Source organism: Helicoverpa armigera, chromosome 6, assembly GCF_030705265.1.
Source record: "Helicoverpa armigera isolate CAAS_96S chromosome 6, ASM3070526v1, whole genome shotgun sequence".
Classification (NCBI taxonomy): Eukaryota; Metazoa; Arthropoda; class Insecta; order Lepidoptera; family Noctuidae; genus Helicoverpa; species Helicoverpa armigera.
In genome coordinates, this window is record NC_087125.1 from 7,403,837 (window position 1) to 7,420,964 (window position 17,128).

The following is a 17,128-nucleotide window of genomic DNA, read 5'->3' on the forward strand; positions in this document are numbered from 1 at the left end:
ACTCATTTCAAATTGAAAAATAAATACATAAGTAATTATAAAATCATTGACACGTCAATAATACGTGAAGAGCCAAGAATACAACGTTATGAAGGTGTTGGACGTGAAATTCATGATGCGAACCTTTCACGCCAGGCGTCTACATCGAATGTCAAGCGGTCACCGCAATTACTTACGGGTCAACTATCTAAATCAGTGGTTCTTAACCTTTTTGACATGAGGGACCACTTTGACTAAAGTTTGTCTTGCCGGGGACCACCTCATCGGTTTTCCTAAATTAGTACTCATTTCTTTACTATTATTAAAAAGAAAAAAAAACGGAATTTTTGGGTCAGTTCTACTCAAAGCTAAACGCATGTCGGTAGTTGTGTAGGTAAGCAAATGCAAATAAAGAAAAACTTGACTACGTAGTTTCGAAATGCGCGAGCGAAGCGAGCGCGAAATTTTTATCGGACTTAAAGCAAATATTACGTAAAATGTAGCCCAAACGTACTTAACTTTTTGTTTGTTGACAAATGCAAAAATAAGGGCATATAGTTTCTGAATACGCGAGCGCGAAATTTTTATGGGAATTAAAACAAAAATTACGTAAAATTTAGCCCAAACGTACTTAACTTTTTGTTTGTTGACAAATGCAAAAATAAGGGCCATAATGTGGTTTCTGAATACGCGAGCGAAGCGAGCGCGAAATTTTATCGGACTTAAACTAAATATTACGTAAAATTTAGCCCAAACGTACTTAATTTTTTGTTTGTTGACAAATCCCAAAATAAGGGCATATAGTTTCTGAATAGGCGAGCGAAGCGAGCGCGAAATATTTATCGGACTTCAACCAAATATTACGCAAAATTTAGCCCAAACGTACTTAACTTTTTGTTTGTTGACAAATGCAAAAATAAGGGCATATAGTTTCTGAATAGGCGAGCGAAGTGAGCGCGAAATTTTTATCGGACTTCAACCAAATATTACGCAAAATTTAGCCCAAACGTACTTAACTTTTTGTTTGTTGACAAATGCAAAAATAAGGGCATACAGTTTCTGAATACGCGAGCGAAGGGAGCGCGAAATTTTAATTATTTTTTAAGACTCAAAACCAAAATTACGAAAAATTTGGCCCATACATACATTTTCATGAATGGGGGGACTAGGTACGACGACACACCCGATATACGTCCATGCGAAAACCCCCGCTCGCAATTATAAGTCGATAAAAATTAAGTTAGATAACGTATAGCAAAGTCGCGAAGCTAAGCTTCGCGGACCACTTGGAATGCCTCCAGGGACCACCAGTGGTCCGCGGACCACCGGTTAAGAACCACTGATCTAAATATAGGTTGGCACCGAGTTCCTGTACCTACTCACTTGATTAAATAAATAAGTTTTAATTAAACATTACAGGTTTCTGATCTAAGGAAAGGGTAAGAAAACAAAGTTAATATGTAGGTGTAAAAACAGGACAAGTGAGACTCCCACCCAGGGCTACGGAGGATTATTATAGGCTTCATAAACGCCTACAGGAAAATTACCTTCCCATTATACTAGGCAAAAATCGAAATAATTGGCAGAATGGGTAATGCTTCTACTTATGAACCAATTTTATCCTACAAGGATTTTGAGGTAGGTAGGTACATAGGTACTTACGCAACCCTAAAAATACCTCAGTCAATCAAATTTAGGCGCCTTTCAACTTTACTGGGCTAACAGTACACTTCCGAGTCCAACAGACAGTTATTTATATACTTAGGCTGATTCATCTGAAATCGCCGGATGGGCTCAATTCCAAACCTCAAATTCCTTAATCAACACGCTGTCCTGGGAATTGAACCTGAAAACTCGCCAAATTAAAATAAATGAAGTACTTAAGTACATTGCAAGGATGCAGACAACTGTAATGTTTGTTTACCCCTTTATGTGTTTACCTAAGAATAGTTAAGTAAATATAAATCATGTGGACCTACTTTTGTACCGTATTTTACTTATTTGGCGCGTCTTTGATTGTCGATTTAAGATTTATAATTACCTAGTTAAGTTAGATACATACTTACCTAATTGTTAATAAAAGAAGATGATCCAATTAGTCGGTCATTCCTACTGCTGTAGCTGATAAAACGCCGAATGTTTTTATTTCTTTATAGCAACTGAAAAGGAGCGTCGACGTCTCGACAACTCGGCATGACCAACAACAAACGATACCGTTTTTAATTTAATTTTCAATTTACTGTGGGAGGCACTTACCCACTTCTGCTTTCCTACCCTTCCCAAAGTAAGTACATAAATAACGACGTGTTTGAAGTTAGGATAAAAACTTCACTTAACTCTTTGTGATTTCGAATGGGTCATATAGGTATCGCATTCTTAAACCGACCTAAAATTATATTATAGGTAAGAGAAGGTACCCACGAATGCTAGCCCTATTACCAGTGCCGGTTTTAGCTCAACCAGCGCCCTGGGTGAAATTTCTACGGAGCCCTCTTACTGCAATTTGAACCCATACGAAAAAAAAACCGGCTAAAAGCGTGTCGGGCCAAGCTCAGTGTTGGGTTCCGTAGTTTTTCGAGTATAGCCCAAACCTTATAACACAGGTCAACAAATGAAAAAAAAAACTTTTTACTCCTCTTGTTTACTTTAATGTACTCCTCTTACACACTCCTCTCATTTACTTCCCTTATGTACTCCTCTTATTTACTTCTCTTATATAGTCCTCTTATGTAGGTTCTCTCTTATGTACTCCACTTATATTCTCCCCTTATGTACTCTTCTTATGTAGGTACTCTCTTATGTACTCCACTTATATACTCCCCCTATATACTTCTCTTATGTACCTCTTATGTAGGTACTCCTCTTATATATTACCTACTCTTATGTAGTCCTCTTATGTACTCTATTATTTACTCTCTTGTGTACTCTATTATTTACTCTTTATATTAGATAGGTACCCACCTATCTACCTACAGTAAAGGTAGGTACCCAGATACCTGTCTTTACCGAAATGAAAAAAGTTTTATGGATGTATCCTATCCATACGATATAGGTAGGCAAAATGACTCGCAACTAAATGAACTAAACCCCGGGATTAAAAAAAACATTGATGCAAAAAGAGATTAGTTTTGGTATGGGAGCGACAGAACGGCTCGTGTTGATGTCTCGTCCAATTTGACCCCGCATATTCAGAGTTCAGGAGTCGATTTCAGTGAACTAAAGCTACCTAACTAGTTTTTTTTATAAACTCAATTTTTATACGTACGAAGAGACAATAAATTGCCAATAAATCGCCGATCAGTGTGAACTTTACAGAAGTCAATTTTGTGAAACTTTGATTGAAAATTAAGTTCAGGATTTGTCGTATTCGCTTTGTGACCTTTCAATTTCACGTTTCACAGTAAGTAATTTAAACTGAAGACGTGAATCACAAAGCGGAACGCGGTGTGATACAACTAAATAGCGTTTCACGTCTGGGTACTTAATATTATTTCTCAACTCTCAACTATAGTCAAGGGTTACGTTAACTTTCTTGGGTTTTCTCATTTCCTGTTTTACCAACATCTTCGGTGATGCGGTATGGAAGTAGGTATAGTAGGTACCTAAATAATTACAGTAAAATTACTTCAGTTGACGCCCATCCACATATCACTCTGAACTTTAGACGAAGCTCGTCAAATGCAGTGTAAAAAATAAAAACAGTTCCGAATAAAATATTATAATTTGTTCTTTACATTTACAAAAATAAGTGAAATTCGTAAATTACTTAGAATAAAGTTGATGGCACATACAAATTTTATTTTAAATAGGTAATATAATTATTATTAAAAGTAGTTCTTGCTTCGAGGGGTCTTTTACAAATACATTTCATTTCATTTAGTTCACTCGCATCATTATTTTTAGTTACAGGTTTAGTTTACATTTACAACGCTTGTCCGCTATGGTAAACACGAGTGCACATTTTCAAGAAGAAAAATGAAAATCTTTGTTGACACGTTTAAAAGGTAATCCTGGTTGTAGGTAACTATGCATATTTCATGAAGTAGGAACCGCACAAAATGATGTTTTGTAATAACCCGCCAAGGAACTATGAACCGTAGTGGTGTTTACTGAGCGTTGTTGTTCTGCGCGTCGGGGTACTTGGCCTGGAAGCGCCACCGGTCGCGCCAGCAGTGCACCTGGTTGCGGATGCGCGACACGTCGGCCGCGTATGTCCGACAGCAGCCGCCGACGTACCGCACGCCCAGGTCCAGCCACTCCTGCACGAACACCTCCACTGCCTCGCACTTGTCGCGATCTATCCACCTGTCATACACGACAACTCAATTAGATACTACCCTACCGACGAAGGAACTCAGGACGAAGGAACTTTTAAAACTTCAATGATGAGCAGACACGGCTCTCTATGTGAAGTTCATTATGCCCGCGAGCCCAAGTTGAAAGTGTCCAGTAGCGAGTCGGGAATTAAAGTTCTTCACAATGGAATAACTTTTATCTTTAGTAATGCAGGATATTGTTGGACTATTCATTCAATGGAGATCTGACTGTTTCGACTAATTATTATTATACCCTTGCTAGATACTCATAGCTTTTTTTACAACTATGTGCTTGGATTTTAAAGATTGCAAAATATCCGTAGCAGAGGTTACATCGTAGCATAAGATGTGCTACGAATATGTGGTGTATCTTTAAACTTCAACGTTGTGGAGTCGAGTATAACGTCTTTGACGCAAATAATATAATTGGAATTATTTATTTGATTAAGAAATGAAAATGAAAAGTTTTAGGTTAAAAAAAACAACAATAATATCTCGTAACTGGGACTTCTCGTAGCAACACAGGTGTGCTACGAAAAGCTGCAGTCGTAGCTCTTGTAGAGACAGTTGAACACGGACTAAATACCTACTATCCATCCTGTACGTTTTGTATCTACCTATGGCTTGCGTAACTACTTACCTATAATTATGTAGTATTTAGACACAGATTATGTTGGTGGTAGTCAGGCCTAGCGTCAAAAGTATTGTTAATTACAGTCACTTTAGACTACAAACTAGATCGTAGTTAACTTATCGCAGTCGGAAATCTTACCCTATTTGCGGGTTGTATTTTTCGCCCGAATTGGGGTAAACGATAAGCGGAATGGGGTCGTGTGGCCGGTCGTCGTTGAAGCCTTTCACGAGGTTCGACACAAAGGACGGCGCGCAGCAGTTCACTCCCACGGCAACGAGCTGGTCAGGATTCGCCTCCCAACATTTCTTTGCTACTTTTTGGAAGCTTTCACCGTGAGCTATGCTTTGATTGTCCTGTAACAGATGGGAATAGTGACCGCATTGCGATAGTGGAAAGTAAAAAATGCAACTTTATATGCAGGATTTACTTTATGGAAATGAACACAAAACAGCAGCTACAATGTTGCGAAACGGTTTATCGTTTCGAGAAAGTTTAAAATTTTGCTAGATGAGAAATCTTACAAAGATACCTGTGTAGGTAGTTGGTATGCCAGTGACTAGCAGATACTAACGATTTTATTAATGAATCAGTGTCAGAATTCAGCATTATATTTTCTGTAAAAGTTTGGATGGAACCGTTGACATGGTAATAGAATATGTAAAATAACTTTTGTCCAGGCACGTGGATTGGATACAAAATGTTTTTCGTCGCACCAAAATTTTCTATCAAATCTTTTATCTGAGGTGATCGGCTTTTTGTTCGCCATCCAGGCTATTCGTACGAACAGAATAACAAACTCCATTTGAATATTTTCCTGCCTAGGTATTCAGGGTGTGCCAACACGCCGTGTTCGGATACCTATGTAAAAAAATAAATAACCCTTCCGCAGAGCCCACACAACACGCCAGTAACGCAACATGTCAATACCACGCTCCCACAAACCGATGATTTTTGATATTTTAGAATTTCAAAAGTGGTTTGCTGCAGTCTAGAGAATTTATCGGAGCTATTACGTAACTCATCGATCCATTGCTTTGAATAGTGAGCCCCGTAATGGTTGCAAGATTTATTTATTCCCTTTACCGTTGAATATCACTCAGCATTCAAGAGAATTTTTAATAAGTAATGGAGATTTTCAATTCATACGTAGCTACCCTTACCTTACAACTGAATGCGATCCAAGCTTTTATGTGAGGGAATTCACGGAGAAGGTCACATAACATTTCGGCTTCTTCTTGACAAGGGATGGTTTCCAACGCCAGCAGGTCAACTCCTGCTTCAACCAGAGCCTGGATCCGAGGTCGGTGCCAAGCTTTCATAGTCTAAGAAAGAGAAAATATCGGTTAACATAACAGAAAATAATATTCATAACTGATATCCTCAAGCTTCTGAAGGACAAAAGGTTCATTCTGCTTTATAGGTACTAAAACATGGCATTAATAAAACAATAAAAACAACTCCAAATTAATTAGAGCGCACATTTTGTTACTTCATGTTTGTTTCAGATAGCCATTTGTTCTAGGTTTCGTTAATTAACTGTCCACCCCAGTCAAATGCTGTCGGTACAGGAAAAAAACAAGAGAAATGGAGTGGAGTTTTTCATATTGCCGATGTAAATTTTAATTTGCAGGCAACTTTACGGCCCTCTTTACGATTTAGCCGCCGCTTTCAATGGCCTTTATTAGGCTATGCATTTATGGCGCTCGGGTTCCGCAGAAATGATCGAGCACCTGATTTAACAGTTATTACAGACGCTCTGGCCACTATTTATTATATTCAATATACTAAAAATGTATTAAAGTGCAGATATCAAACATAGACGTGCCTGGTTACGTATTTTCATAAGAGATTTCCTAGCTATGCAAGTTAATGGTATGAAATATGTAGCTTGTCTGCAGATGCATGAAAAATCGTCTCAATTTCGCTGCATAAGAACAGGTTACTTTATATCTAGGTGAGCAGTGAGGAGAGTAAAACTGTTTTCCCCTTATAAATTGTCTACTTTAGGGTTTAGACACGACTGCGCAGAAAAGTTATAGGAAGGTAGTTTTTCAACTTTAATACTTGAGTTGTGTTGGAAAGATAAACTCGTACGTATACTGAGTATTCTTATTTTAATTTTAATTAAAATGGAAGGAGGAGCGTTTTTTATTATTTGGCTAGCGCTTTTTAGTGATTTCTCGCTGAATCATCACTCTATAACTTTCCTCTGGTCAGCATCTCTGAATTATGACAAGTTATGTATTTTTATTTCTATGTTTAACATCATCAGAAAATTGAGTATTTTTTCGACAAATTAAAAGAGTAGATACAGTAAACACGCAAAGGATCCCTAAAATCGAACAGCATAGTTAATGTAGAATAATAAAAACACTCATTCAGTGAATTCAGAGCTTTTAGTTAGAAAGCTTTACCTTTAACATTTGAACAAGATCGATTCAACCGATTGCCGCCCTAAAAGCACTCAATGACAATATATAGAAATAGACAAAGAACCAATTTAGCGCCGGCCAAACTCATTAATTATTTACTATTTCTAAGCGACTAGTTTTGTGCGGATAACATAAGTTACCCCCACACAGGCTTCGTAACAGCCAATCATTTATTTCCGATCATTACAGAACTTTTGTGACTACACTCTTCGACAAAGATTCACATAAGTATATGTTACATCATAGAACGAGCCGAAGAATGAGTTTACCTCTTTATTTGCTGGATGTGGGTAAATTTTTTTTTGCGTAAGCTGAGATTAAGATATTAGTAAGTGTTACCTCAACAGAAGTGGTGTCTGCGTAGCTGCCATCGTACTCGGAGCCGTCGTGCAGGTGAGCCCCATAGGGCCCCACCGAGCCCACGACCAGCGGGATGCGATCTAAAACCAGGACACCACCATAAATATCCCAAGTTTATAATATCTCCAGCACTATGCTCGTACATTATCTACGCGAATACACATAACTTCCAACCCTTGCAAAGTGTAATTAATGCGTGCTTGCACCCGACCCTTGCGGGCGGCTACCCAACAATCTTTGTTTACAGCAAAACACAAACATTCTTGAAATTTTATAAATTTTCATAATAAATTACATCTGTTTCACTTTTACTTTAATATGTTTCAAGATTTTATCTTTTATAAAGTAGAAAGTACGATCTAAAAAGCAAGCAGTAATAGGTATTATGTTCTAAATAGCCACTTGTCATTCTAAAAAGTTATACCGGTCATAAAGTACATGATAAATCCGTGATAAAGATTTTTAAAGCGTGTTTTCCAGTGGTTTTATAGCCTATTCGCCTGTTTACTAGAAAATTAACGATGACTTGAGAAATGAATGTTAAAATTAGATATTTGCTCAGAGGGTTTTCAGTACAACTCAGTACATCAATTTTAGTTTGTCACTGTTTAACAAGTTCCCGTTTTAGCTAAACAAAAGTTGCTACGTGATCATTAAACTAAATACTTTCAGGTTCAGCAGCATGACTCAAATACTTAGATAATAATCGAAGACTTGGAAGATATTACTTTGTTCATGAATATTTAATTAAAAACATCTACATATTGTATCTAACACAAATGTAATTTCACTGGCCAAGGCACCATTTGTCATTTTCATTTGATCTTTTAAAATCTCCCATTTACTGCGGAGGCCTGCGTTCCCGCTATTCATTTTGAAATATGTCACCCATTCAAGCGCGTTATATTGTAATGTATTGTTAGAGGAGCATGTACTTGCCGTTCTGCACATAGTCCTGGTACTCCTCGAGATACTGCGAGCGCGCGCGCTTGGCGAGCTCCACGGCGCGCACGATCAGCTCGGAGGCCTGCTCCGCCGTCACGCCCAGGTGCTCCACGAACCCCTCCACCGACGCCTGGTAAGTGTTCGTTATTATTAAATCTGCTCCCGCTGAAACATAAACATTAAACATTTTATAGCCCACAAATAGTCATAACGTTGGGCGCGTTAATCACATTAAACACAGGTTGGCATTTAATGAAAACAAATGAAACCTAAGATTAATGTCTTTATCCATGCTACCAATATCTCTATGCTTTTCGTGTCAACGCTAATTAATAGTTCACATACTCCGAAGTCCGTATTACGAAACTAGTTCGATAAATATGGCTGAAGTTGAACTTTGTTAGTATTACGGAGTGTGAGCGGGGTGCGGCTAAGAGGCGTAAACAATTAATATTATTAAAACTTAGTAATGCAACACGGGCCCGGCTTGTTCAATATTACGGAAGCGAGGTCGGCTACAGGAACCGTTCTCTGTCGAAGAAAATAATTATGTAATAAATAGAAGACGGCGCACGGCTTGCGAATGGAAAGGTATTAGACAGACGAGGTGATTAATGGCAACAACGCTGTGTATCCGGACTTGTAGTTTGTATAGGAGCAGGCAGCGCGGAGTCGCGCCTCCTGCCGCCTGCCGCCTGTACTATGCAAATGTGAAGTAGTTAGTGGATGAGGGAGAAATAGCGGCATCACTTGCCAACTTGCTACAGCGTCAATCATAATAATCACAGCGGAGCAGCTGCGACTTACCCGCACCAAGAAAATATGTGAGTTTGCAACATTATGGACCATGCACAGAACATAATCTGTCTGCAGTTTACGTAACATTAATAATACATTATTAGACACATATATCCAATAAATGATATGGCTATGACAGCTATTACCAACTGCATTATACGTAGTATAAACTATGTACAGTAACAGTTGTCACCGTTATCTTATGTCCGGCGTTTGCAAAATGACGGAGTGCAAAACGTTTATGATCCTACAAAGTATGCGGTCATATTTTATATTTTTTCACATTATATCTTCTATAAGAGGCAGCAAAGCAAGGCAGTAGGCTTTTCCCTCCAGGGAGTTATTTGCTTGCAGACACTTTTCAGCTTTTCCTTATGAAAAGAAACGGTCCGTTTTGTGGCGAAGAAAAGCGCTTTCAGAGGACGATGACACGAGACGAGGTCGCACTCTCGCTGTCAGATGCATGGAGATGACGGGCTAAAAGCGACCTAACGTGTAATTCGTCAAAACACGCATGTACACTTGTACTTAGCCGCAACGTTTTGCGGCTCTGTGGAAGTATTTGTGTAACTTCGGCGTCGTTTGCGGGTTTTGTTCGAAACTGGGTTTCGATTCATTCAAACGTGTTGGTAAGTAACTACATTTTCGTTGAAGTTCAGTACTACAACTTTAGTGATGTGGGTTTTATTACTCTAGGTACTTAGCTCTATGTTTTCATTTTGAATAATGGAGGACTTCATATTTATGATACATATCATATCTATTACTTATAATCAACGCAAAGTTTGTGTGGTGAATGTGGGTGCTTATTATTGCTTATCGAAACCATTTCTGGCACGTGTCCGCCCACTTCGGTTAGGTGTTGCGCAAAATATACATATTTGTCTTTATCCACGTGATATTTTTAAATAATAATTTATAAATAATTTTCACTCATTCCTCTATATGGTAAACGATTTTCTGTTCGTAAGAAATAAGGTTTCGAAATCGAACAATAGATTAATAATTAAACTCGTTCTTGGACAATCGCCTCGCTGCCTTATTTATGCATTCACAGGTTTAAACACATAGCTTTTACGGCACAGTTATGTGATGTGCCGTGTGCACAAATAACGTCAAGAATAAATGAAAAACAATTCCAAGTTCCTAGTAGGTATTGTTTAAAAAAAAGGATTATAATTTTACCTCTAAGGAAGTCGAGATGTGTATTGACGACCTCGTCGGGGTGTGTGTACAAGAAGCGAGCGCTCCACAGCGGGTCTCCGTCGATGACGTGCCCGACGTGGCACGACAGCTGCGTCGAGAAGCCGCCGTCCAGCACCACGATCTGCGGAGGCTCCGGACCCACGCCGTTTGTGGGAGTCATCTTTCAACAATGTTGATCTGAAATTAAATTATTATTAAGTAAGTGGATGAAATTTGAAAGAATATAATCGGACTACATTCCTCATCCGTTAAAGGAAAACTCTAGTCCCTAGACTGAGAGTGACGAAATCAAGTTACCGACTTGGCGATTCAACGAAAAAGTGATCGTTGAAGCTTGATGCAGTTTGCTTTCATTGTTATTATGGAAAAAAATGCTGAACCAATTCCAAAGAAGAATCACGAGGGATTTGTAATATATGATTATAGAAATCTTTTCGAGAAGTGTAAGAAAACCTCTAAAGTAAATCATAGCAAAAGTCGGGATCCGATTGCTTGCTAAAGCTGAGTTGCAAAAATTCTCGCAGAGCGCTCCGGGTAAAGGACGACTGTCCAGCGCTCTTTGAAACTTGCTGGAATCCACTGAACCGTGCATTCAGATACGATATGTATTCGTAAAATAGTTATATCAGTATTCCGAGTGGCCATGCTGCTTGTCACTTCGTTCTAGACGTAATGTGTTGTGTGCATCCGACTACCTCTGCAAGTGGCAGAGCGAGCTGTGGATTACGTCCATCGGTCGGTTCCTGCACAATAGTATTCATCAAAGTAGATCTCGAAGGGAATTGGGACGTGTAAAGACAGCTTTATGGCTACCTCCGCCGCCAGCCGGACAATTCTAGCAGTGCTTCAATGGTAACTAGTACATGAGGTACAGCACTAGTAATAGTCTGAAGTAGGTAAGAGAAACGAATGTTTCAACGATGTGATCCACTATCTAAAGGCTTTCTTTTTTTCTACAAAGAGATAAGTTTTACTTATAAAAAAATAAAATAAAAAAAAACTTTCTATTCTTTAAAAATAAAGTGCCAAAAGGAGCTCAACCAGAGGTGCTAAATGCAGCATAATAAGCAGTGTCTTGCTACTATTCTTGCTGGTTTTCTTTTTTTATTTTCCTCGAACATCAATTATTAAATAAATAAATGGATGAGTCCGGTGCATGAAGTCCCTTCATTAAGCGAGAGAAGTCTCGGAAAACTGCTAGTAGGTACCTATATTGTTTAATTAAATAACAGATGAAGGCAAGAAACATTCCTAAATAACGTATGTAACGTGAAATTATGGCCAAACAAAATATAAGTTGCAAATACGTTCCCCGCTGCGACTGCTCGGCTCAATTAATCTATTTCCCAGAAACTGCATCCAGAATCTTAATAAGCATAATATGTATAACTGCACACTGCACTCTATGAATGCACAAAATAATGGGTTGGTTGTTTATTGCTTTATTAAATTACAGTGCTCATATGTATCTTCATAACTGGTAACTGGCAACAAACTTGGATACTTGTTTTGCTTTGCGAATTGATAATGATAATTTTTACGGATAAATACATATAAGGTGACTCGTAAGTAACCTTACTTTTATCCGGCCAGTACATTGTATAAAACGTTCGAAAATTGAACTTAGCGCTCTGTGTCACCCAAGAACGTCACTCAGTAGATAATTATCTACTCGTCTCTTGCAACCCCGATTGAAATTACATTACCAGTTTAATTATAACCTATATGTAATATGATTATAACTTAGATGACCTGTGAATGCCTACTATGATAACGCGTGCCTACTCTCTCAATTTTACAAGATAAGTAAGTCTATGTGTATTCGTATGTAATGGTAACAAAGCTCCATAAATATGTGTAAACTGTCAAATATCCCTAATAAACAAAATGTGTTATAAGTTTATGTTTGGGGTCCCAGTAGAGTTTGCGGCGCAGTGGTTACAGACAGTCAGAGCTCTATAGTTACGATTGTATAGTTTTGACACGGTTTATGAATACGGGTTATTTTGTATTAATATTAGAATGGTATTGTAATGAGATATAATATTTTTCTATAAAATTTCATGATGGAACGTGTCTTTATCAGCATTATATTTCGATCTCCTTTTTGGGAAGTCAGTTAAAAAAGGGCCCTGTAGTTCTTTCTTCTTTCCTAAAAATTAGAGACCATACAGGTATGAACGCTAAACTCGAACCAATTTTGTTTTGATTTAAAAATTGCGATACGTTCGGCTTCGAACAGCGGCACTCACATTTTTCCGCAGTGTGTCTGAGGCAATATTAATAGCTCATATCAGCAATGGCTTGGGTACAATAACTAACATCTGACAGCACATTCCAGACTGCCTTCTACCTTACCGTGATTCGTACAATATGGTGTTACTGTTCAGAATAATTCAACGAGCTATGTAATATGTAGGTACCTATAATACATTAACGTACAATGCTGAAATGACCATGCTTTTTGATGTTGGCTCAGTCTCGCCTAGTGATAAAGTTATCTGCATAAACTGATGATTTCACATTATTTAATTGGTTTCGTTCTTTTTTTATATGTATAAAATTTTTATTTCATTGAATTTCAACTGATGATATATCATTAAAATGAAATGGTGGCCGAAACTCAACAAAATAAATATTTGACTAAATTCGTAATATCCGTGTTATTCGAACGTTGTTTAATTATGAAATATCATCATACTCAATAATTTAAACAGCTTAAATTACACAATATCACGTCTTGTTTGTATTGTTTTGTTACCTACACATCCCTCTGTAATTAAATAGATAAATGTTAACACAAACCAGACAATACAATTACGACTCTAAAATAGATAGGTAGTAATCGTAAATATTAATTGCTACTATCATGTTCTTATTGTTTCGCCTAATCAAGGGGTACGATCTGTGAGAAATATTGTAAAGAGGCCGAGTTCGAACTATAATTCCAACAACCGATGTTTTAGGACAATAACATTGGCTGGATTACGGAGAATAGAAAAGTGAGCGGAGATACCATAAGACACCTGCCTATGTAGGTCAGACACCTTCTTATGCTTGACCAAAACGCTCAGTTACGAGTGAACTAACGAAGCGTTCATGTTCTTTGTGAAAATCTCAACGATCAACGATTTTTGGTTTTATAAGAAATGGGCGGGCTCTAAACCAGGCGTATGAGAGTAACGTTCCTCGGCCACCGAATACCCGAATTTTGGCGAGGCCACTTATGAGATTTTCCGTTATTCATGATTTCCATGGGTCGGAAACTGAACCCGTTTGATATAGGCACGAGACGTACCTATGTCGGGGTACTGCATAAGTGACCGATAATTATCGGGGCGGTATTACACAAGGTGAGAGCTGTCGCCGAGGGAGCCGACCCGAGTGGTGTTGCATTGACAAAGGTGGCTTTAATTAGGTGGCTAATGGCTAGTGGATACTTAGGCGACGTACACTTAACTCATGTACTTTCTGTGTGTATCTACATCTCTTTATGTAGCAACAGAACAGGTAGTTTTGGTATTTTTTGTTGCATTAAATTAGAAGACTCGTAGAGCTTAGTATTTTTATTTACTTTAAAATGCAGACTGACGTGTTTTACTGTTATCATATGTTTGAGTAAAGATCGAGATGCACTGACTAGGTTTATTTATATTTATTTTGGTTCTCACAGTTGCATAAATCAGTTAAATGTTGAAGAAGTTGATTAAGTAACCTTATATTACATCATTCTAGTTTATTCCTATAGAATATCAAAACGGTTTAGGAATAGTTAAAAATATGTAAGAAGTCTCTTGTAACGTTCTGGCCACATAATTAGCAGAACGATAAATTAGTTCAGATATTGCTTCAAAACGTAATAAATCAAATGGTCACAGACCTCAGTACAATCAATAACGAGTGTTTATGTAGTCTGAAGTCGCGACTATTTCTTATCTCCAAAGAAAAACAACAAACACCGCATAGTGATAGCTACATTATTATAATTAAGAAAGAAGAAAAATTTTGTATTCTTTTTATAGAATACGAAAGTATTGTGTGCTTGCGGCATATGAATCTTGAATTAAAATCGTTGTTGGGCCACTGATATTTATAGATCCGTCAAAAATGCATAAAACATACGTATTTCGGTAGTGTGCAGGTGAGCTTTACATAAAAGTGTGGCCGACGCAGGCCGATCTAAATAAATTCTACAATAACAGTTTGTAACAGGTACGAAAGATCATGACTTAGACTCCAAGGGTGAAGCCGAGTTGTATCTTTGAACCTGCGTCTACAGTTTCGACAGTGATCCTATCATTATACTGCGTAAGACGTAAGCCTACCTATGTAGGTATGAGGAATTGATGTAGGTACACCTATGTATTATATGAGGTAACTTGACTATTGTGTTACGTAGCATATTGAGAAGATTAATACAAGTTTGAGCGAATGACAAATCTCTTTGCCCTGTCTGTACCTATCAGCAATTACGTGACTCGGAGACGAAAGCGGAGGTCACCGCTCTGATCTCCCAGTGGTTGGTTATCTCCTACAATTAAAATGATACCTATACCTACGCAGCGAGCAATGCATGGAACAACATTGTTTAATGTAAGCTGCGGAACGAAAGGAATTTACGTATCGTAACCCCCCTTGACAAACTCATAATTGTTTTAGAAGTTTTCGCCGAGCTTTCCCGAAGCCCTCGTCGCGAAGTTCTTAAATTATTTTGGAATGACATAAAAATGTGAAGGACACTCTAATTAAACATAAATCACTACAAAAAAAGTTGGGGAGCCTCCTATAAAAGCGGTTGAGACATTTTGCAGCTAAAGAAATATGGTTTTCGGTGACAACAATATTTTAAGCGTCTCGACATACACCTGAGCACGAAGGGCGCCGAAATGAGTTATTGTACGTCCTGGTGGCTTGCATAGACCCCTAGGAGCTTAGGCTTGTATAAAAGTCATCGCAAATTATATTGTGGAACTGATTTACGAAATGACTTTTCTTTCAGCAAATGAAAACTACAAATGAATGTTAAACAATAAGGCGTTAGGCTCGCGTAGGAGAGCTGTAAACTGAACACTTTATAGCAAAGCTGTGTTTACATAGTTACATTTGCAAGTAAAACTGAAAAGTAGGTGCAATTAAAAACTTCTTAATCACACATTTCGCTCTGCAGTTGCTTTTATTTTAAACACTTTATTCGAGATACAATTTCGCTTGATTTTTATTCCAAATGTTTGGTAATAATAGTCAATTGTATGTTGACAGTCTCCTTAAATTGGAATTGTAATTTAGTGTCGGAATTTTTAACCATATTACCAGATGTATCCACATTTATTGCCTACTTTGAATGCTAATTATAAATAAACGTTTTGTTATTTTTGTGATACGAAGGTCACTACATACCTAACGAAATCTATTTTGGATGGAATAAATAGGACCTTGAATAGATAAATATGTGGAAGTGTGATGTTAATATAAAAATTCCATGACTCGGCAAAATTGATTTAATTGACCTTTCTATCGATGTGAAAATGAAATGAAAACAAATAGGTACACGGTGTGTCGTCATGTTATTAATTAAATAAAACTAATTTAAATGCACATTGGATAAAATACCCATATACACAAAAACATAAACAAAAATTATAGAATAAACCATAATAATTACTTATAGTAATCTGCCTTGTTTACTATTAATCTGATGTAATAATAAATAAGTATCTTCAAAATTAAAAAGATATAGGTACGAAATAAGAATTTTGAGATATTCGTATATGGCCGTTTAACAACATAAATTCCAAAACAGTTCTAAGTACCTATTAATTAAAATCTTAACGTGCAAAAGCAGTATCTTAAAGTAGATACATATATCTTCATTAAACCATGTTATGAAATTCTAAAAGATTGCATTTAAACTGTACGCATTAAAAAACTATTTATTTTAATATTATACTCACATTTTTTGCTGCGTTTATTTGAGTGATCCACTCAGTTCTATCAAAGTTCACCGAAAGTGAATTAAAATACTCTTTATTTAGAAAAACATGACTATTAAGCGACGCGCAAACAAGCACTATCGTGAACACACGCGCGACGCTCGTATCTACAGCGTGATACCCACACACTGGGCCCAAATATTAAACCTCTAGAAAAAATGTGTGAACAATTTATCTTGATAATAAACTAAACACACGATTTGACGACGAGATCAAGACTAAATGTTGAACGTTCTACGAGCGTCGCTTCCAGGAGAATAAATTAACATAAATGAATACTTAATCACAAAGCTGAGTTATCCGTTATCTTTGTGTTATTATTTGTTAATCGTCCGTACATTAATTATTTAGTTTGCTCAGAACAGCTAATCGAGCTCAAAGGTCGCTAAGAATTCCACAAATATCTAATTAGGCCAGGACTAAGACAATAGAAATTTAAATTTAGTCGTAGTTAAGTGCACAACTAAT

The 17,128-nt window shown here is 37.3% G+C and overlaps 1 protein-coding gene across 1 annotated transcript; it reads right to left on the reverse strand.

Annotated features, from left to right (window-relative positions):
- Nucleotides 1-3,681: 3,681 nt before the first annotated feature.
- Nucleotides 3,682-16,905, reverse strand: LOC110380363 (uncharacterized). The gene is made up of 7 exons (XM_021340320.3): nt 16,622-16,905; nt 10,650-10,847; nt 8,661-8,831; nt 7,701-7,801; nt 6,090-6,251; nt 5,068-5,282; nt 3,682-4,284 (listed from the first exon to the last, which is right to left on the reverse strand). The coding sequence occupies exons 2-7, from the start codon at nt 10,828-10,830 to the stop codon at nt 4,086-4,088; spliced, it is 1,029 nt and encodes a 342-aa protein (XP_021195995.3). The 5' UTR covers nt 10,831-10,847; nt 16,622-16,905; the 3' UTR covers nt 3,682-4,085.
- Nucleotides 16,906-17,128: the final 223 nt, after the last annotated feature.

What these genes read in the sequence shown, in the direction of transcription:
- LOC110380363 (XM_021340320.3), bottom strand. Translation starts at nt 10,830, where the DNA reads ATGACTCCCACAAACGGCGTGGGTCCGGAGCCTCCGCAGATCGTGGTG. An exon ending in ACATCTCGACTTCCTTAGAG is followed by an intron (nt 8,832 to 10,649) that starts GTAAAATTATAA and finishes TTTATGTTTCAG; the next exon opens with CGGGAGCAGATTTAATAATA. An exon ending in AAATACAACCCGCAAATAGG is followed by an intron (nt 4,285 to 5,067) that starts GTAAGATTTCCG and finishes CGTGTATGACAG; the next exon opens with GTGGATAGATCGCGACAAGT.